General features: G+C 38.0%; 1 protein-coding gene across 1 annotated transcript in view; it reads right to left on the bottom strand.

Moving 5' to 3' along the window:
- Window positions 1–9,803: 9,803 nt before the first annotated feature.
- Window positions 9,804–24,278, bottom strand: part of LOC121373135 (coadhesin-like) — a 132,301-nt gene continuing 117,826 nt past the window's right edge. The window contains exon 13 of the mRNA XM_041499587.1: window positions 9,804–9,884. Coding sequence (XP_041355521.1) covers window positions 9,804–9,884 — 81 coding nt within the window. The remainder of the gene's footprint in view (window positions 9,885–24,278) is intronic.

Here is a 24,278-nt window from a genome sequence, read left to right on the forward strand (position 1 = left end):
GGAATGCACGTTATTTCTCCTATAAATAACTAAGGTCATTTGCATATCAAAAGCATCATTCTATAGTGCGTTTCAAACTAATGTTCGGTTCTATCGTCCTATCCGCACAAATCGTAGTATGACCTATATTTAAGAAAATATCTGTAAACATGAAGCAGGCGCGGATTCAGGTGGGGACAAAACCTCAGTTTGAAAAAAAAATATGTATCAAATATTATAATTATATTGTGGAATACAAAAGCGCGCGCGCTGAAGGGAGAGAGAGAGAGAGAGAGAGAGAGAGAGAGAGAGAGAGAGAGAGAGAGAGAGAGAGAGAGAGAGAGAGAGACGTCATTTATGTAACGACGCACTCAACATATTTTAATCTATGGTTATATGGTTATAGGGAGAGAGAGAGAAGAATATGGTATGCATGCGATTGGTGGAGGTGTGACCCTCTGCACAACCCCAACCCCACTTAAGGCTTCTTTTGTATATGGAGCGGGACGTAGCTCAGAGGTAAAGCGTTCGCTCATGGTAGGTCGACTGATCGATCCCACATGGTGGACCCATTGGGTTGTGTCTAGTTCCAGCCTGTGCACCACAACTGATGTACAAAGGCTGTGGTATGTGTTATCCTGTCTATGGGATGGTGCATACAAAACGTCCCTTATTGCTTATCAAAATTGCTTATCGGAAACAGTGGGCCATGTGGCGGTAGCGAGTTTCTTTCTCACTGTCATAATGGTCCTTAACCGTTTTGTCTGACGCCACATAAACATATATCAAATGCGTTGAGTGTGTCTTTAAATAAACATTTCTCTCGTATGTATGTGTAGTCTATATGCATTTCTAGTCGATTAGTTTATAGGTTGTTAGGTTGTTTGATAGTGAATGATATGGAAATAAATTGTTTTTGGTGTTAAATAGTTCATGCATACATTAAAGTAATACTCCTGATGGTTAGGGAGAAATAACTCAATCAGTCGACGAACTCATTTCTTCATCACTATCTTCGTTATGGGGGACTATCACAGGGGGTATTTTATTTCTTATAAAACTATTTTGTTTTCTAAAATCTTCTTCGATCTTTATTACATGTTTAACTGCGTCAGAGAAGTGTGTAGGTGTGACAGAGTTCAATGCATGTGCAAGTTCTCTCCGCACCGTGGTCATTTTACCATCATTATGACGAGCTATGTGCCCTTTGACTTGACTCCAGATCAGTTCTATCGGATTGAGTTCAGAATGTCTTGGCGGCAGTCTTAGACACAAGTGCCCATGGCGTTCAGCAATATCATCAGTAACAAATTGCTTTGCACATTTGTTACTTTTCACAAGTTCATAAAGAACTGGCTTTGTCATGTTACTCTCAAAAGGTATATTTTTGTTTCGTAGCCACGACTGGATTTCTTCCTTTTTAGCGTTTAGTGCAGGACATCGTGTAATCTCAGTTAATTTGTTGTGGTAGCTTGCGTTATCCATGACGATAACACAAGGTTCTGGTAGAGAAGGCATAAGTTGTTCTTCAAACCATTTGATGAAATTGTGATGATTTATCTCACCATGATAGTCTCCGTCTGTTTTTTTAGCCTCAAAGATCAATTCACAGCCATCTATCAATCCATATTTATCTCAGCCAGCATGACAAATAATAAGTCTTTTTCCCTTCCCAGTCACCGAACAGAGTTTAGAAACTCGATCAGCAGCGTCTGATTTCGGCAGGTGATTGGCGGTACTTGTGCCCGGGTGGATATCTGTCCAGTGGTGGGATGTTGTGTGGTTGACATTCACCCAGGTCTCATCTTGATACACTATTAAATACCCCTGTTCTCGTAAACTGGATATTTCATGGAGATAGGACAGTCTCCTCTCTGATATATTGGCGTCCTCAAAAATAACTTTTCCGGTTGTAGACATATGTTGGTATTTAAAATCGAGGTCATGGAGTGTTCTTCGTAAAGTTGATATGGATATGTTGATTCCACATTCCTCCCTTAAAGCCACGTTAATCTTATGTAATGTAGGTAATTCGCCCTCTCTATAAAATCTGTATACTCGTCGTCTAATAACATCTTTATCAAATAAATCTATGAGTTTTCGGTCGTGTTTTTTAACAGTGATTTCTGTGCTCGGATTCGTAGAGCTTAGATTTTTCACAGTTCTTTTTACTGTTGAAACCGAAACTTTAAGTGCAGCGGCAACTCGATCGACAATTCGATAAGAAGCATACCTAGGTCTACCGCGCTGATATTCATCTTCAAAATAATCGAAAACGTTCTTAATACACGATTTTACATCAACTGAAGTGTTTTTCGATTTACCCATATTTTTCCTCAAATAACAATAACAAGAATGTCGACTAATACATTTTCAATGAATTTATATACCCTACCTAACTTGTATTTTACGTGGTTTACACATTGCTACAATAGCACGTGCAGTCATAGATCGAAATAATGATGTTATTGACCAAGCAATGCTATCGTATGTTGGACATTCAGGGCTGTGTATGCGGGATGAAAAAGTGGTTGAACCCATACGAGTCCGAACAATAGCCCTTTGGTTTTTCGCATTACAAATGTAACACCCCACCCCCAAACCCCAGCCCCTAGCACCACCATAAATACTGATATATATATATACGTATGAGTTCCCAATTTAGAGGCAAATTAAATAAAAAAATTATTATTATTTGATGTTGGTGGCCTTTGACATTATATCCCCCCCCCCCCCGGTCTTCTGGGTCCGGCCCTGCATTAAATTTATTTTTAAATTTGGAAAGCACATTCCTGCGGTGTGTGAGGTGATTTGTGTTTATTACTGTGCTACACCCAAGAATGGGTTACATGTTCTGTTTGTTTATATCTATGTTTAACGGAAAGATTAGACAATGCTGTTACACACTGCAAAACAATAATAACCTTGATTTAGTGAAACAAGCTATAATGTCCTTCACGTAGCCTCAGATCCCAATCTTTTGATATGCAAATGACCTTAGTTATTTATAGGAGAAATAACGTGCATTCCGAACACACAGAGATTTTTAAAAAGTAAAATTAAGCATTTTATATGATGATTTGTATATAAAACCTGTCGGGGTTTGGGTTTGTTTTCATGTAAATGCAAAGAAAACAAATATCGAATAGGAAATAAACGTAACATTTGCAAAAAACTTTGGGTCTAAATAATTGAACAGGATAATAGTATATTATACGATTTTACGAAACGAGTGTCATGATGCTTGTATTGCCCGAGCAAAAGAGAGAGAGAGAGAGAGAGAGAGAGAGAGAGAGAGAGAGAGAGAGAGAGAGAGAGAGAGAGAGAGAGAGAGAGAGAGAGAGAGAGAGAGAATGTGCGTACGTGCGTGTGTGTCTGTGTTTGTGTGTGTGTCACTGTCGGTTTACACTACCTAATTTCATGTAACTATTACTCTACCGCATTTAGTTTAACACTAAGTTACTATTCAAGACTTAACACAGGCGGTTTACATAACACAACGGCGTCGGTGGTGCAGTGGTTAAGCCAGTGGTTTATAGAGGGTCCGGTCTTGAGAGGTTTCACTGTATTTGTAATTATTATTAGTGGCGCATAAATTCATAGTGCGTTTAATTATAGAGTAATACTGTGATTATTTTTTCTCTCGTTTATATATATATATATATATATTAATTTATTACCGGAATCTGCATATACATTGTGGCTGAGCCTCAAAGTGGCACAGGGTCCAACAGTTCGGATACCAATCCAGGTATCTCAGGAAGCCAATCATAAGAATACGCATAACATATAATCCTGACTTTAAAAATATGGTCTGCTTACATACCACAGGCCGGAAAATTACACAGCGACAAAAGACACCTTAAGAAAACATACAGTTCACGCTGATGTCGGATAGAGTCGTTTACCTTGGCAAACAACCTATTTAGGATTGGACAGTCATGACTAGAGTGAACGAAAAGAAGAAGATATACATTGCTGCAAGATTATTTGATTTTGTAAATTGTAATAAAAGAAGAAAGGAACTAACAAGAAGAACAACAAGAAAAGAGGAAGAAGAACAAAGTGAAGAAGAATAAATAGAACAAGAAAAAAGTAATAGCCAAAAAACGTCTTTTCAAAGCCAGGTTAAATCGGTATTTTCAAAGACATATAACAAGTCAACCATTTTGTTCGCTAGTTTTTGAGTTGAGACAATCTCTTCAAGTATTTTTGGAAATATCGTTCTATCTATAACTGAGTATTAAAAATGTAACATTAATACGTCGAACAGGAGCGACTGCACATTTTTTTTAAAAGAAAATATCAAAATTGGAGGCCTATAAAATTTAAAATGTGTATAGGAAATAGGAGCAGTATTCGCTTACAATATCTGAACATATTTAAATAATGGCTACCAGGTGGCGAACGTATTGTTAGTTGTTGTTGTTGTTCAACAACACTACTGAAGCACATTGGTTTATTAATCATGGGCTATTGGATGTCAAACATTTGGTAATTGTGACACATATTCTTAGAGACAAAACACACTAAATTTGTCAAGAGATCTTTTATATGCATCATCTCACAGACAGGATATCACATACCACGGTCTTTGATATACCAGTCGTGGTGCACTGGCTGGAACGAGACACATTCCAATAGATCCATCGACGAGGATCGATCCCAGATCGACTCCTCATCGGACGAGCGCTTTACCCCTGGGCTAGAAACAAGGCATGTCAGTATGTTGTTCTAGATGAATTTCTGACAATACAAAATGCACTTCAATCTCTAAGTTTACTCTGTTTTCGCCCTTTCCTTTCTTTTTTTTTCCTTTCTCCCATTCTTTAACTCTTTCTTTTATTTCAAGCATGTTTATGCATCAATACATGTGATTGGCTTCCTGAGATACCTGGATTGGTATCCGAACTGTTTGACCCTGCGTCACTTTGAGGCTCAGCAACAATGTATATGAAGATTACGGTAATAAAATAATTTAATATATATATATATATATATATATATATATATATATATATATATATATATATATATATATATAATAATAATAATAATAATAATAATAATAGAGAGAGAAAAAAAAAAATCACAGTTTACTCTATAATTAAACATATTATGAATTTATGGTACTTGCTGATGATAGGAGAAGTCGGTCATCTACACAACGCGCACCTTTACTAAATGAACCTCGGATCGTTTAGAAATTATTTTAATTTATTTATAGATTTTACATATACATGTAACACACAATGGTGAAAGTGGCAGAATAAATATCGCATGTCTAGCATATGCCACTAACATATACAGTGAAACCTCTCAAGACCGGACCCTCTATAAACCGGAATTCCCTCAAAACACGATGTATTACAGTCCCTTTTTAAAAACCAAAACAGAACTTAACCTCTCAAGACCGGACCCTCTATAAACCGGAATTCCCTCAAAACACGATGTATTACAGAGTCCCTTTTTAAAAAACAAAACAGAACTTAACCTCTCTAAATCGGATCCCTCTTAAAACCGGACAGTTGTCTTGGTATCAAGGGTGTCCGGTTTAGAGGGTTTTGACGGAAAGTATTATAGCACGGAGCTACTTACCACAAACGTCCGTCTACAAGTTACTTTTTCAACTCAGCTTGGAAGACACCGAAATGACTACCAATGTGTACACGTCTACGCAGACGGTACATCGCGAGTCAATGGTGTAACGAGAATCTTCCTGGTTTGAACATGTTTGTTCTTTTCATTTCACTCTCCGTGCCTATATATCTATTTAAAGGGACGGTCCTAAAACTGCCGCTATTATAACACGTTCTGTTGTTAAAAAAAAGTAAAGTTTGTTTTATTTAACGACGCCACTAGAGCACATTGATTGTTTTATTTTATCATCGGCTATTGGACGTCAAACATATGGTTTTTCTGACACTGTTTTCAGAGGAAACCCGCTGTCGCCACATAGGCTATTCTTTTACGATTAGGCAGCAAGGGATCTTTTATTTGCGCTTCCCACAGGCAGGATAGCACAAACCATGGCCTTTGTTGAGCCAGTTATGGATCACTGATCGGTGCAAGTGGTTTACACATACCCATGCCTCGACTGGGATCCGAACCTAGTACCTACCAGTCTGGAGACCGATGGCTTAACCACTGCGCCACCGAGGCTGGTGCAATGGTACCAAACTCAGGGCAGTTCCTATATAATGTTCAGACACGTCCCTAATGCACATTAGCTTCAATTTTATATAAACTTAAAGTTTGTTCTGTTTAACGACACCACTAGAACACATTGATTAATTTAACATCGGCTATTGGATGTCGAACATTTAGTAATTCTGACACGTAGCCATCAGAGGAAATCCTCTACATTTTTCCTAATGCAGCAAGGGATCATTTATATGCACTTTCGCACAAACAGGAAAGCACTTACCACGGCTTTTGACCGGTTGTCGTGCACTGGTTGGAACGAGAAAAACCCAAACAGTTAAAAAGATCAATCGAGGTGGTTCGATCCTGCGACGCAAGCACCTCAAGCGAACACTCAACCGACTGAGGTAAATCCCGCCCCCAGTTTTATATAACGCAAATCAGTGGAAAATATTTGCATGCCTCTCTCGAATGAGCCTTCGACTCCCAGTTTTATATAACGCAAATCAGTGGGAAATGATTGCATGCCTCTCTCGAATGAGCCTTCGACTCCCAGTTTTATATAATGCAAATCAGTGGGAAATGATTGCATGCATCTCTCGAATGAGCTTTCGACTCCCAGTTTTATATAATGCAAATCAGTGGGAAATGATTGCATGCCTTTTTCGAATGAGCCTTCGACTCCCAGTTTTATATAATGCAAATCAGTGGGAAATGATTGCATGCCTCTCTCGAATGAGCTTTCGACTCCCAGTTTTATATAATGCAAATCAGTGGGAAATGATTGCATGCCTTTTTCGAATGAGCCTTCGACTCCCAGTTTTATATAACGCAAATCAGTGGGAAATGAGTGCATGTCTCCCTCGAATGAGTATCCGACTCCCAGTTTTATATAACGCAAACCAGTGGGAGATGATTGCATGTCTCTCTCGAATGAGCCTTCGACTCCCAGTTTTATATAACGCAAACCAGTGGGAAATTATTGCATGTCTCTCTCGAATGAGTATCCGACTCCCAGTTTTATATAACGCAAACCAGTGGGAAATGATTGCATGTCTCTCTCGAATGAGTCTTCGACTCCCAGTTTTATATAACGCAAACCAGTGGGAAATGATTGCATGTCTCTCTCGAATGCGCATTCGACTCCCAGTTTTATATAACGCAAACCAGTGGGAAATGATTGCATGTCTCTCTCGAATGAGCATTCGACTCTGCCTTGTGCGGAGATAGGACCTTGATTGTGGATAACAGTTCTATTATTCAGACTTCTTTCTAACAAAAATAAGAGTTCTTATCTCGAGAATATTAACGATTATATGTATTAATCTACTCGCCAGAGGACGGAAGTAGGAAGAAAATGTTTTATTTAACGACGCACTCAACACATTTTATATCGGTTATATGGTGTCAGACATATGGTTAAGAACCATACAGATATTGATAGAAGAAACCTGCTGCCGCCACTTCATGGGCTACTCTTTTCGATTAACAGCAAGGTATCTTTTATATGTACCATCCCACATACAGGGTAGTACATACCACGGCCTCTGATATGCTAGTCGTGGTGCACTGGCTGGAACGACAAATAGCCCAATGGGCCCACCGACGGGGATCGATCCCAGACCGACCGTGCATCGAGCGAGCGCTTTATTACTGGGCTATGTCCCGCCACCTACACATAAACGATACTCAAATGTGAACCTCTGTGATGGAAGACATAATATGCATTATTGTAGACACCACCGAAACCCAAAATAACTAAATAGACTACACTAAAGATTGGCCACGGCTAGATTTTTAATTTGCTGCCGGCCACAAAAGGCAAAATGGCACGCAAAAACAACCAATCAATTCCGACAATAAAATTCAACAATATCAATCAAGGACACATCAAACAATTCAATATCAATAAAAATAGTCATTACACAATCAAATCAATATCAATGAAAAAAATCAAGGGGCCCTGCGAACTGCGGCCCCTTGCCTATAATAATCAAATCATGGGCCCTTGCGAACAGCGGCCCCTTGCCTATATAATCAAATCATGGGGCCCTGCGGACAGCGGCTCCTTGCCTATATAATCAAATCAAGGGGCCCTGCGAACTGCGGCCCCTTGCCTATAATAATCAAATCAAGGGGCCTTGCGAACAGCGGTTCCTTGCCTATATAATCAAATCAAGGGGCCTTGCGAACAGCGGCTCCTTACCTATATAATCAAATCAAGGGGCCTTGCGAACAGCGGCTCCTTACCTATATAATCAAATCAAGGGCCCTGCGAACAGCGGCCCCTTACCTATATTATCAAATCAAGGGGCCCTGCGGACAGCGGCCCCTTGCCTATAATAATCAAATCAAGGGGCCTTGCGAACAGCGGCTCCTTACCTATATAATCAAATCAAGGGCCCTGCGAACAGCGGCCCCTTACCTATATTATCAAATCAAGGGCCCTGCGAACTGCGGCCCCTTGCCTATAATAATCAAATCAAGGGGCCTTGCGAACAGCGGCTCCTTACCTATATAATCAAATCAAGGGGCCTTGCGAACAGCGGCTCCTTACCTATATAATCAAATCAAGGGCCCTGCGAACAGCGGCCCCTTACCTATATTATCAAATCAAGGGGCCCTGCGGACAGCGGCTCCTTACCTATATAATCAAATCAAGGGGCCCTGCGGACAGCGGCTCCTTACCTATATAATCAAATCAAGGGGCCCTGCGGACAGCGGCTCCTTACCTATATAATCAAATCAAGGGGCCCTGCGAACTGCGGCCCCTTGCCTATAATAATCAAATCAAGGGGCCTTGCACACAGCGGCCCCTTGCCTATATAATCAAATCAAGGGGCACTGCGGACAGCGGCCCCTTGCCTATATAATCAAGAGTTGAATGGCCCTGCGAACAGCGGCTCATCACGTTAATATATAATATTCTGGTCGCATCTGAAGTTGGGGAGAGTTGCCCAGCCCTGAGAACAGCAGCCGAGCATACTTCTCCCCCATAAATGCTCCAGATTAATCGTGTGTAGCGTCCTATGCCAAATGGGCGAAGGGTTGAACATCCAGAAGCCCACCGCCACCACAATGTGTGCGGAAGCTACCCAGGACCAATCTTGATCTGCCGTGACCACTTAATTTTTACTACCCTTCCCAGCTCTTTTTCTACCACTTACCAGGGTAGACACACTCGTTTGATGTGGTGAACGTCTCGAATGCTCCTTGCATGTTATTTAAAAATATGTCCATGCCCAAGGGTGACAAGTTGACGCCGTCTGGGTGAGGGATGAATAGGGCTGGCTGGTCTATTTTGATGTCGGGGTATTCGATGTAGCACCCACCCTGCGTGAGGACGGCTTTAGCTGCTGCGCTATTAATTCTCCTCCTGGTAGTCTCCCTTACCTTCTCAATACCAATGTGTTTCCAAGCTAATCTGGGGAGCATCTGGGACCACACCAGCCGCGTAGATGGAAGCTGTTCTGCTAGAAGACGTATGGTCTCCAAAATGTTAAAGCGCAAATCTCCTGCTGGCATGTTCCCCATAGCATTCCCCCCGCAGTGCAATAACAAGAACTGAGGTGGTGCTTCCCAAGATAGCAACAACGTCACCCTTCTTGAAACCTCTCTCTAGCGCATTCCGCCTTCTCCCTGCCACCAAAAAACATATCCTATCCTAGCTAGGCCAAGGTTCATGCCGCCTGGTCGTTGCTTTGCGCTGACAAAAGCTCTTCGTACCAGAGAGGAGCCGACGCACCAACTGGAGCATTTATCTAAAAAGTTGATAATCACATTAATTAAATTTAATATCTTATAATAGCATTCTACACAGGTAGACTGGGAATTCTTATGTAAGATTTAAATAAGGAGGACTTCCACCTCCCTTCCACCTGAATTTTCTCCTCTCATAAGCTCTGAATCGCCGCCGTTGTTGCAGCCCCTATTCGGAAAGAATGGGATTTGAATTGAAACCATTTTTAGCCTAGGTGTTCCAGAGCCTTCTTCAGTATAGCTGTAAATTGGTAACGGGTGAGAAGTTTCCCCCAAAAATGACAAAAGAAAGCACCCTCAATTACTGGTCGCACTGCTAAATATTCCTTTGTGCACTGCCATACTGATATATGCCCTTTATTTTGCGGTATCACCACCATTGTTGCCTTGGCACATTGGTCAGTCTTAGAATGACGTATGCTTAGGTGAATAGCCTGTGTTTTGTTATCTACTAGTACATCCTGTTTGTTTAGCAATGGCCTGCATTTGTCACACTACGTGCTGTAATTTTACCCACCCTTAAAAATCCAAAGATGGCCAAAGTATATGATGCTGCATATAGCTTTGTCTCATATTGTCCCTACAAACAATGGGCAGTATGTCCACTGTTTTTTTTTTCAAAAGGGGGAGTGAAATTGGCAATCGCGTGTCTTTGGTTGGTTTGGTCCTCCGGAAACCCTCGAGCAATTTCCTTACCAAAAAGTGTTGCGTAAAATCGCTAAGGCCAGAAACCTTGCATTTAAATGAGAGACCTGCCAAATATGATTTTCCGTGGAACAAGACAAACCCTTAATTTGGCTTGTACGCCACAAACTATACTATCTGTTCTAGACTTGGTGGCCAGTAATCGGGTATTATAGTTCTACACAGAAATCAATAAATAAGTTATATCCTCTATCATACGCTGCGCGTGTGCTGTCCGCGACTGATGCCGTCAAAAGTCTGTCCAGTTCATGTTGTATAGTAGTTCTGCAAATTGTGCCGGTACTTCCGCTGGGAGCTTGTCCGCCTCTGGAGCCAAATCCTGGAATCTTGACCACTGTTTGCGAAAAATTGAATCAGCTATTTGATTTGTCGTCCCTGCCAGGTGTTGTGCGTGAAAACTAATATTATTTTGTAACAGCGTTGGTACCAGAGCCCTAATGAGCGTCATGACATTTTTTTATTTGGACGACTGTTTGTTAATTACTGTGACCAATGCTTCATTATCAATGTTCATGGTAAGTTATTTTATTAAGACAAAAACTGCCCCAAATGTGTACAGCAAGGACTACAGGTACCAACTCCAAAAATGTAACCTCTTGCATGATGGGGAGTCGACTCCAATGTGAAGGCCACAGAAAAAAACCCCAGTGCCCATGAAAATAAGCCCCACAACCCAACTTGCAGTTACCTGCACTATCTGTAAACAGTTGCATAACGTTGCTATGTGACCAGTGGGTACAGGGAAAGTAATGTTTCCCGTTGAATGATTGCAGGAAAATTAGCCACATTTCTGTCTTCTCGCATCATGTCATGTCATGTCATAGGGTTTTACGTGCACATTCAGAACAAGCTGTTGTAGCGCACGCCTGTCGTGGGCACAAGAACCGGCCTTGGCCGGCTCCTCCGTCCATGACAGGAATTCTCGCATCCCAGCAGATACCCTTATAAAGTGGTGTGGTTGTCTAACTCCACAGGTCGCGTCATCCACCCCCCAGTTGCTTTAGGAACTACCCCTGTTGGCGAAATGCGTAAATTTGAAATTGGTCTTTTTAAAAGGTCCAACTATCCTGCCTGCTTCTATTATTAAACATCAGTTAATATTGATCGATATACATTAACGTCTAAATGTTTTTAAATCGATAGAATCGCAATTGTTTTGGCTTTCTTTTTTTCGAGCTAGGTTTCGCTCCAAATCCTTCGTAATCTTCAAATTAATAAAACATCCAACCTAATTTAATAAAGAAACATGATTAATAATAATTCCAACATTTGTTTTCACATAAATTTGTAAATTAGTTATCTGTCTCTTGTTAATTTCCCGATGACTTTCTTCGATGGCTCGTTTCCGGAAAAGATAGACTGGTCTCTCCAAACCAGATAGCTAAAAGATAAGACTGTTTTTTTAATTGACAAAACTACTATACTGCATTCTAAACGACTGGTTACACCAGACCAATACTACGGCAGTTGCTATAATAACCAGATTTATTCCTGAATGAATAAATCCTATCAGTGCGAATAATTTTCCGTTAGACATTCAATGTCGCATATCTGCACAAGATTGACTTCAAAAGACGTTTTGACAGAATCATCAGAGTATGCAGCATTGTGTAAAAGGACTGCCACGTTATGCAGCTCACCTGTACATACGCCAAAACCTGTCTACTGCGTTCGTAAACAAAGGGACGTGTACGTGCATATTCAAAGGGACTGTAAAGGTTTGTTGTTGTTTTGGGTTTTTTTTAAAAATATTGCTCATCTGTTATTAAAATTAGAAGAAATAGAAAGATACATTTTAAAATGCGTACTTGCACTACAAAGACCAAAACTAGGAGATTGAGAATATATTATTTTTTTATTATTATTATTTTTTTTTATTATTATTATTATTATTTTTTTTTTTTTTTTTGGGGGGGGGGGAAAAGAAGACTGCCATAAGATCCAAGTGAATTTACGTGGCGTTAGTAAAATCGTTTACATGGGACTGAATTGTAAATGGAAATGCTAAAACAAAATTAAAACTTAATGACCATTTTAACGTGTGCATTTCAGTTCAGAACATTCCTGTACAAAGACATCAAAGGTTACTAATAAATTATGGTGTTCTAGGGTTATTGATTCCAACTACCATAGTCTTCGAAAGTTAGTCATTCAAACTCTTATATGATGAAGAGTTACTAATTCAAATTATCATACTTGTCAAGAGTTAATTATTCAAATTGTCACAATTTCTAAGAGTTACTAATTGACATTCGTATAGTCATCAAGATATACCAGTTCTCTTGAAGACTGATACTCTGAATTCGTAACCCTTGAAGACTTATATTGAATCATTAACTATTGGAGACTGAACCTCTAAATTAGTAACTCTTGAAGACTGAGTCTTTGAATTAGTAACTCTTGGATACCGAGACTCTGAAGTAGTAACCCTAATCCTAACCCTAACCTAACCCTAACCTAGCCCTAACCCTAACCCTAACCCTAACCCTAACCCTAACCCTGTCCTCAAAAATTACCAATTCAATGTAATATGTTTAAAGTTAAAGGTCTACGTTTATCAAACACGTAATTCACTATTGTTTGTTATCTACGTAAACCTTTTGCAATATATGTGAAGTATTTTAAAACATTCATACGTTTTTAATATATTCGCAATAAAATGTCGCGTTTTACCCATCGCTTGCCAAAAAGCCTCTGAACGCCAAGTCAAGTCACGTGACCCCGTGACGCGCTAATCGGCATAACATGAACGCGTGATTCGCAGCCTTTCGGTCATTTAACATGGAAGTGGAACACGTGTATTTTTAAAACACGAAAATGTTATTTTATTGAATTGAATTGTATGTTTGGAATACCAGTTTGAAGACATCTTTCAAATGTGAAACATGGTGAACCATTATTCGGTGTATAGATGTACAAAAGCTGCAGTTAAAGGCAAAAGACGTTTGCATAATTTTCCGAAAGACAAAATGTTAATGCCGAGGTGTACATTTTTCATATTTGGCACAAAGATACACCTCAACACGATGCATTTATATATGTTAAAAACATTAATGTAGGAAAAATATTTTTTAGAAAAAAAATTCGCATTTTTCATGTTCGGGCTGTACATAACGATATCCCGAGCATCGCCCGAAGACAAAAACAGATAGGTCTACCGAATGTTAATGCTATTTTTTTCTAAAAAACAACAAAAAACATCCTACATTTATTGTTTTAACATATACAGTCAGACCTCGTTACAACGACCGTCGTTACTGCGACATTTACACCATCCGACCACAAATTGGTCGTACATCAGTGTTATTCTGTTCATTACAAAGGAATTTACACGTTCCGACACCGACAGAGCAAATTAGGAATAAACGTGCATCCGACGTCTGAAAACACCTCTTGACAACGACATTACATAATCACAGATACCGTAGCATATTGGCAGTACACACACAACCACTTAGAGTCCTTGATCTCGTAGTGAGCCGACTGTTTCACATGCTGTCCGAGCTACCGATGTCTGCGAAATCTGTAGACATGTATTGCTTTTGCATTCATTTCATTTCAACTTATTTTCGTGCTTATATCCAATTAAGGTTCAAGCACGCTGTCCTGGGCACACACCTCAGCTATCTGGGCTGTCTGTCCAGGACAGTGGGTTAGTTGTTAGTTGGTTAGTAGTTAGTGAGAGAGAAAAGGGTGTAGTGGCCTTACACCTACCCATTGAGCCCTTAAGAACTCGCGCTGGGTTGGAGCCGGTACCGGGCTGCGAACCCTGTACCTACCAGCCTGTAGTCCGATGGCTTAACCACTACGCCACCGAGGCTGGTTTGCTTTTGCAAATAAGCCTTTAGTTAACCAATTAAAGGATTAACTTCGGACAATAAAATCTTCATATTTTGTAAACGAAACCGGTACCAATCGTAGATGTCTGTAACCAAGTAATGATTAGACTGACGATGAATGCACCTTGTTTAATATATTTAATGATGTTTTTAAAAAACATATTTAATGTATGTACATGTATTTGTTGTTTTTAATAATAATTGCAATACATTAATCATTTAAATGTTATCCAGTCATCAGGTAATATTAATTAGTATTTTTTCAAAAAAAAATATTTTTCCTACATTTTTTTTTTTAACATATATAAATGCATCGTGTTGAGGTGTATCTTTCTGCCAAATATGAACAATGTACACCTCTGCATTAACATTCGGGCTTTGTCTTTGTCACCGGGCGACGTCCGGGCTCCGGGCTGCAAATAGGCTGACCGCATTTCGCTCGACGGATCATCGTCGGTGTACTACGGTTCAAACTGATAGGGAAGTACCCCAAACGGATTTTCTCCTTCTTCCTCACCAATCGAGGTAGCATCAGGCAGGTTTATGTATTAATGTATGTGACGTCATTTGGGGCGTCATTCGATTCTTCCCTGGTCTCTGGCGGAGATATACCCTCGTAAAGGTTTATGTATTATTGTATGTGACGTCATTTGGGGCGTCATTCGATTCTTCCCTGGTCTCTGGCGGAGATATACCCTCGTAAAGGTTTATGTATTATTGTATGTGACGTCATTTGGGGCGTCATTCGATTCTTCCCTGGTCTCTGGCGGAGATATACCCTTGTAAACGTTTTCCGGCGACTGTGTTGGAGACAGACTCTCGTAGGTGTTCTGACTAGTAGGGTGTCGCTGCGCTCTGTGGCGTCAGTAACATGTGTTGTGTTTAAAGACAATGCACGTTCGTTCCTGCTTGCCTGGAGGTTCGATTTACTTTTCGTTTTTTTGTCTCAATCTGAAAGACAACAGTTAACAATAAACTAAACACTAATAATATTAAAGGGACATTCCTGAGTTTGCTGCATTGTAAGATGTTTCCGTCTGATAAAATATTTCTACGATCAAACTTACATATTAAATATATTTTCTTGTTTTGAATATCAGTGTCTGTATATTCAATGTGTTTCTGGTCGTCTTAATATTTGTAAGAAGCCCAAACTGGATTGTGTCTTCAAATAATTGCGTACGTACGGAAAATAATAATTAGGAAATAAAATGAAATTTAACCTAGTACAAATATTAGAACGATCAGAAACACGTTTAATATACAATCACTAATATTTTATGCCGAAAAATATATTTGATATGTAATTACAATCGTTAAAAAGTATCTGATAGTAGATAACGTGTTTAAAATTGCAACAAAATCAGGAATGTCCCTCTAATAACGATATAACAGTTTTAGACTTGTTATGTTTGCTTTTTTTAATTATTGATTTGTTTGATGCTGCTGTTGCCGCTGCTGCTGATGCTGCTGTCGCTGCTCTAGCTGTATGTTTCACCTGTAGAGGTGCGAATATCTTTGTACTGAGGGCGGGATTTAGTCCCTTGTTACAGCGCTCGCTTGAAGCGCGGTCGGTCTACGATCGATTCCCTTCGGTGGGCCCATTGGGCTATTTCACCACGACTGATATATCAAAGATCGTGGTATGTCCTACCCTGTCTTTGGGATAGTGCATATAAAACACCCTTTGTTATTAATAGAAAAATGTAGCGGGTTTCCTTTCTAAGACTATATGTCAAAATTACCAAATGTGTGATATACAATAGCCGTTGATTAATAAATCTATGTGCTATAGAGGTGTCGTTAAACAAAACGAACTAACTTTTAAAATAATAGTTATAGTTATAAACATGACGTCGTGATTTAACATTGATATAAAGAAGATTCATACACCATGCCACAAAATATATCTCGGGCCGTTAAAAAGAAGAAATCAGGCGCCTCTACAAGAAATTATGCAGGGGCTCTAGACGCTGGCGAACGAAATTTTTAGGGGAATCGGGTCATGTTCTTGTGAATAGATTAGAATAGAATAGATGATTAATCACACCCCAGCACGAAAAATACATCGGCTATTAGGTGTCTGACTATGGTAAATGCAAATGTTCTTGCGAGAAAATACATTGAAAAAAGAACATGTTCTTCGAACAAGGATATTACAACACCCAAACTCGCTCCTGTGCACACTACGCCTGGAACTAAAAAGATATTTACTCACCTTAAGAAGATGTCAAGTTACACAAACTCCCTCCTCTACACACGACGCATGGAATTAAAAAAATATAGAATATTTACTCACCTTATGGGACATTCCTGAGTTTGCTGCAATTTTTAAGATGTTATCGACTAACAGTCTTTTTAACGATTGTAGTTACATATCAAATATATTGTTCTGCATAAAATATTAATGACTGTATATTAAACGTTTTTTCTGATCGTTCTAATATTTGCACTAGGTTATATTTCATTTTATTTCCTAAAAAAAAGGTTTTTTCATACGTACGAAATTATTTGAAGACAAAATCCGGTTTGGGTTTCTTACAAATATGAAGACGACCAGAAACACATTGAGTATACAGACACTGACATTCTAAACAAGAAAATATATTTAATATGTAAGCTTAATAGTAGAAATATTTTATTATTTGGAAACATCTTATAATGCAGTAAACTCAGGAATGTCCCTTTAATAAGATGACAGGATCCACAAACTCCCCCTCTGCACAATACGCCTGAAACTAAAAACAAATAGAATATTGACTCGCCTTAAGGAGATGAAAAAAGGCACAAGACAAAATATGACGACGACAATAGACGCGACCACTACATCGATGACATCTGATCTAGACCACGACTCTGAAACTGAACATCATAATCATTCACTGATGAAACGTTAATGTTAATGTTTGCTTTGTTTAACGACACCACTAATCACATTGATTTATTAATCATCGGCTATTGGATGTCAAACATTGGGTAGTTTTGACATATATAATCTTAGAGGAAAAACCCGCTACAGGTTTTTTCATTAGTAGCAAGGGATATATGCACCATCCCGCAGATAAGCTAGCACATACAACGGCCTTTGGTATACCAGTCATGGTGCACTGGCTGGAACGAGAAAACAATTCAATGGGCCAACCGACAGGGATCGATCCTTGAGCGAGCGCTTTACAATTGGGCTACATCCCGCCCCTGACGGAGAGAAAAATGCAGTCTATATGGCCAGAAAGACCCTTAGACAGACAAACAGAATGAATGAATGAATGTTTAATGACACCCCAGCAGGAAAAATACATCGGCTATTGGGTGTCAAATTATGGTAATGCAGATAAATAAAGTGATGATCAACATCAATATAAAAATTAAACAAAAACAGTGTAAAGAACTGTGCAAAAACACAAATATCACAGAAGTTTACGGATACTGAATTTTACTCACGAGGATCCAATCATCCAGCATTACGGGATGCACCTCACGGCCAACAAGATGCCCCAATAGGGGAGTTGTGCTGTATTGGCCATTCTCAAAGAGAATGTTACACCCCTGCACCACGGTGAGGTTACAGCACACGCAGGGGACAAACAAACAGATACAATTGTCATAGCCATACAGACAGACTTTCAGTCTCGATAGCCAAACAGATATATAGACTTTCAGACAGATAAACAGGCTATCTCTCAGTCTAGATAGTCAAACAGATATATATATATATATATATATATATACATATATATATACATATATATATACATATACATATACATATACATATACATATACATATACATATACACCTTCAGATAGATAAACAGGCAAACTCTCAGTCTAAATAGCCAAACAGATATATAGACCTTCAGACAGACACAGAAAAAGATACCGTCAAAGAGAAAGAAATATTTAGTCTAAATAAAAAGACTGATAGACCCATAGATAGACAGAGAGACAGACAAACAGATATAGTTACACACGTCGTGTAATTGAAAAAACAGGCTTTGTAAATTCGACCTTTAGTAATTATGACGAGCCGTCTTCAGAGGAAACCCGATATATTTTCCCATTAGTAGCATATATCTTTAGCCGATGCGTATTTTTATGCTGGAGTATCGTTAAACATTCATTCATTCATCTATTTTTAGCCGATGTGTATCTTTCTGTCGGAGTGTCGTTAAACCTTCATTCATTCATCCCCTGTGTGTGCTGTAACCTCACCGTGGTGCAGGGTTGTAACATTCTCTTTGAGAATGGCCAATACAGCACAAAACTGAAGTTTTGAGTAAAATTCAGTATCCGTAAAATTCTGTGATATTTGTGTTTTTGCACAGTTCTTTACACTGTTTTTGATTAAGTCTTGAATTTTTATATTGATGTTGATCATCACTTTATTTATTTGCATTACCATAGTTTGACACCCAATAGCCGATGTATTTTTCGTGCTGGGGTGTCGTTAAACATTCATTCATTCATTCATTCATTCATTCATTCATTCATTCATTCATCTATCTTTAGCCGATGTGTAGCGTTGTGCTGGAGTGTCGTTAAACATTCATTCACTCATCTATCTTTGTGTTGGAGTGTCGTTAAACGTTCATTCATTCATCTATCGTTAGCCGATGTGTATCTTTGTGTTGGAGTGTCGTTAAACATCCATTCATTCATCTATCTTTAGACGATGTGTATCTTTGTGCTGGAGTGTCGTTAAACTCTCATTCACTCACCTATCTTTAGCCGATGTGTATCTTTGTGTTGGAGTGTCGTTAAACGTTAATTCATTCATCTATCGTTAGCCGATGTGTATCTTTGTGTTGGAGTGTCGTTAAACATTCATTCATTCATTCATCCATCTTTGTGTTGGAGTGTCGTTAAACGTTCGTTCATTCATCTATCTTTAGCCGATGTGTATCTTTGTGCTGGAGTGTCGTTAAACTCTCATTCACTCACCTATCTTTAGCCGATGTGTATCTTTGCGCTGGAGTGTCGTTAAACATTCATTCATTCATCTATCTTTGTGATGGAGTGTCGTTAAACATTAATTCATTCATCTATCTTTTGCCGATGTGTTTTTGCGCTGGACTGTCGTTAAACATTCATTCATTTATCTTTTGATGATGTGTATCTTTGTGCTGGAGTGTCGTTAAACATTCATTCATTCTTCTATCTTTTAAATACACTTTTCCACAGACAAGACGGGACATATAAAACAACCTTTGATATACCAGTCGAAGGGAAAAGGTTGGAACAGGAAAAATCCAGAGTCCACTGACTAGATTTGATCTTCTGATCCAAACACCTCCGACAAATACTCTACTGACAGCTATATTCCACCCCTTAAGAACTGAAATTTTGCAAAACTCATTTATGGATTTATATACTGAAACGTATATTCCATTTGATTTGGTGCAATTTACAACTTTGTACGTTATTACCTAAATTTAATGTACACAAATCTAAAAAAAAAAAGGTGTACAGATATAAGTAAGGACCAGGCAAACAAAAAACATTCTGGCTATTTTTTTAATCCTTCATTATATGCTTAAAACCCACATTACCAAAATATGCAAATTAATAACTTCCCTCCTAACATCGCTGAGAAAAAAACCCACCCGGATAGGCATGGTAAATTAACTTAAATTATGAGGAGCCATTTAAGTTATTACCCAACTGATACCAAGTAAATTCACATGTTGAGGGGAGTTAAACATTGGTCTTCTTGAACTAGTCTTAGTGGAGTGAGAGTTATCGCTCCTCAACAGCCAGGTCTGCTCCTCATTCCCAAAAGTTGGCATGTTCCAAGGGTATAAGCTGTCAATCGCCAAATTCACTCATACGTTTGTGGATGATTATATTTGTTCATACCCATATCCTAGGCACTTGATGACAGGATAATTTAATTGTTCTCAATATACCCCCGAAAGAACCCCTCGAAAGCACGTTCTGTTTATGATCCTGATAAATGTTTTTCACTCCTGATTATATCAATGTCATAAGGTGTTTTTCAAGAAGCATGTGATGCAATTTAAGCAGTAAAATTAATTTAGTACTTATTTGTTTTACATATTTCTCATGTAATTTCGTGTTTTAAAATTTGTATTATGGGCCGGGTAAACTTCTCACTTCGACCCGGGTGGGAATAAAACGCGGAGGAAACGCTTTGCAGAGAGTGCTGTTAAAACAAAATAAAATAAAACAAAAAGAGTACTGACAGTTTATCGGACATTGGGGAGGGGGGTCTGCTATTTCAACAAAATGTTATTTAAAAACAATAATAGACATTCCTTCATTGCAATAAGTTTTCGATATGAAACTCATCATCAAACATTACATCAATACATTTTTTGACAGTTTAAATTGAACTTCTCTTTCTTAATGTTTTTGATAGTTAATCACTCATATATATATTTTTTTCTTTCGCTGCATTTCTCCCCCCGCCCCCCTTCATTTTGATATTTGGTGACAAAGTAACTTCCACATAATCGCCTACAAAGTCAATAGTTGCTAATATGCAGTAACAGTATCATGTACTAGTGTCACAATTGAGAAATAGTTTATTATCCTGTCACCAAGTACCTATGACCCAGATGAACGTAAAATAAATAACAGACACACCTGATAATTAAATTTGAAACATACTTAGCAATAATGACACTAAAAGGTTTTGCTTCTAAACAATAACGCTCAATAAAACAGTACTATTATATAAATTACAAGGACTGTCCTGAGTTTGCAGCCATTGTAAGATGTTTGCGATAACAGAGCCTTGTTGGCCACTACTATTTCATACTAAATACATTTTCTTGTTTAGAATACCAGTGTCTGTATATCAAATGTGTTTGCGGTTGTATACTAATGTTTGTAGCACTCAGTTTTTACTTTAATTCGTGATATATATTTTTTCGCACATACGAAATTATTGGGAGGTATAATCTGGTTTGGGCTCCTATAGTAGGACAACAACAAACACCTTGTAAATACAGACATTGCTAATTTGTATGTTACGTCATCGAAAATGCTCTATTGGTCGGAAACATTTTACAACGGTTGTACACTCAGGACCGTCCCTTTAAACATTTTACAATGACTGTAAACTCAGGACCGTCCCTTTAAACATTTTACAATGGCTGTAAACTCAGGACCGTCCCTTTAAACATTTTACAATGGTCGTAAACTCAGGACCGTCCCTTTAAACATTTTACAATGGCTGTAAACTCGGGACTGTCCCTTTAAACATTCTACAATGGTCGTAAACTCGGGACCGTCCCTTTAAACATTTTACAATGGTCGTAAACTCAGGACCGTCCCTTTAAACATTTTACAATGGCTGTAAACGCGGTACCGTCCCTTTAAACATTTTACAATGGTTGTAAACTCGGGACTGTCCCTTTAAACATTTTACAATGGTTGTAAACTCAGGGCCGCCCCTTTAATATTATTGCAAAATTCAATAAGAGTGCCCGACACGATAACATGTGGCATCGATTAATTTGCGGTTATTTATCACAAATGTATGTAACAACAGTAAAATGTGGCTCTGGCGTCTCTGTTATTTATGTTAAGTTAACGCCATCCATCGACAGCGTCTTATACTCCTGTGCAATAATGCAATAACTATAAGCCTACAGTAATCCTTTAAAAAAAAGTTAAAAAATAAAATGTAAATTAGAACTATAAGCCTACAGTAATCCTTTATTATAATTCAAATTCTTGTAATCTCCAAGCAACACTAATTCAAACTATCACGGTCTTGACGATCTACTTAATGAAATTTTCAGTTTCTAACAGGATGCAAATTATACCGTTGACACACCAAACTTCAAAACGGATCAATCCGTTTTCATCCGAATAGGATCTGTTATCAATGTGTGCAGGCTTAGTTCACTAAATGTTATTCTAAATTGTCCATACCATGTCGTTAACGCCCCTCACTTTCCCAGTATCCTTTTGGGAACAAATAAAATAATACATATTATCATCATCAATAGCTAATGTATGCAAATAATAAATAAATCAATAAATAAATCAATAATAATAATAATAATAATAATAATAATTAAAAGAAAATAATAATAATTAATAAATAAATAACATTATTTTGCCAATTCACACATTTCGAAGCCTGAGAATTATAAGGTTCTATCTGCAATTTTTTTCCAAAAATTAGTTATCCATCCTATTTGATAGAAAATCAAATCATCTACATAGTAAACAGTCCCATAATTTGTTATTTTAAGACACAGTTGTTATATTAAATCTATTGCAGAGACCTCGCCATGGCTCAGATATGGCAGCCCAAACTTCAAGTGGCGATTTCTCAAAATTAAGTTTTGTGCAAATAGAACGTTGCAATTTTCCACCCACGATTTATCGCCTAACATTTTCTACTACAAACAACTGACCCGTGGGACGAATTAGTAAAAGTGGGAGCGAAATATCTGATGAATTATGTTTTTCGGTAAAAATTCGAGTCTACCGAAGGCTGTTTTCGATTGGTCCATAATTTCTCACAATGTCACGTGGAGCTCGTTGCTTTGAAAGTAATCGATTGAAAACAATTGAGAAGTTTGTTGATCGTTGGTGATTCAATCAGAGAATTATTTCCGAATGTAGACAGACAGACAGATAGACACAGTCTTTATTCACGTCTCACGTTGTGTACAGATTAAAATTTAAAAAAAACAAGAGTTCAACAGTAATAATACAACAATACAGCAGCAAATGTACACAAGCCACTCCTATGGAGTTATGAGAGACACTAAAAACTATTAAATTACTATCAATTTCATCACGGTGTCTCTTATTTTTCAAACTACCCTAGTTTTGTCTCTATAAACATAATGAACATAAGATAATTCGTTATTTACGTCTCACCTTGTATACAGATTAAAAGAAAAAGAAAAGTTCAACAACAACAACAACAAGAATAATACAGCAATACAAGTACACAAGCCACTCCTATGGAGTTATGAGAGACTCTAAAACTATTAAAAGACTATCAAAAATATTTAAAAGTATTGTATTTATAAGAAGTAAAACAAAACCCCCTAAAATATGTATATGTCTATATGTATAAAAAAATATGTACTACTACTACTACTTGTTATTGTATTACTACTTGCTATTTGCAATAACTTGTAAGAAATCGAGGGCAGTCATTTTGATAAAATTGTCCCTTATTTTTCGAACTGCCCTAGTTTTGTCTCTGTAAAGATAGTGAACATAAGATATATTAATATAAAAAAATATGTATAAAAACTAAATACAGAATACTCCGTCTACAAGAATTACAATTCAAATTATCTTAGTCTCCTGGAATCACTAATTTTGATAGTCTCAAAGATTTACTAATTCAAATAGTTTCAGTTTGTAAGAGTTACTAACACAAATGTTCATTCTATCAAAAGAGTTAATAATTAAACTGTTCACCAGCATATGGCTAGCTTCTGCGAAAATGATACAAGCTTCAAAATCCTTGTTTACGTTTATTATAATAGTCATTGGTGAGACAGAGAGTTATAATTGATACAAGAAGAAACTTAAAAGATGCATGACGCAACAATAATTAACAGTTGACGATTCTTGTTGTGGTTAAATTGTTTTATAGCTTAAAGATGTACCCATCTTTGAGGGTTTTTTTTAAAGCAAACATTTATGAACAATAACTTTTAGTTGCTATCGTGTGCATTCTCTTGAATATTTGTTTAATATTTAAATATTTGGAATATTAGTATATCATCTCTCCACCACCAACCCCCCATTTCATGTGCGATTCGTTTATTTCTTTAGAGTTTCTTGATAATCCATGTGGCATTTAAAGGCTATGAACATCGAGCAGTGTGACTAGCAAGCTCTCTAGTC

This window comes from Gigantopelta aegis, chromosome 5 (assembly GCF_016097555.1).
Source record: "Gigantopelta aegis isolate Gae_Host chromosome 5, Gae_host_genome, whole genome shotgun sequence".
Lineage (NCBI taxonomy): Eukaryota > Metazoa > Mollusca > Gastropoda > Neomphalida > Peltospiridae > Gigantopelta > Gigantopelta aegis.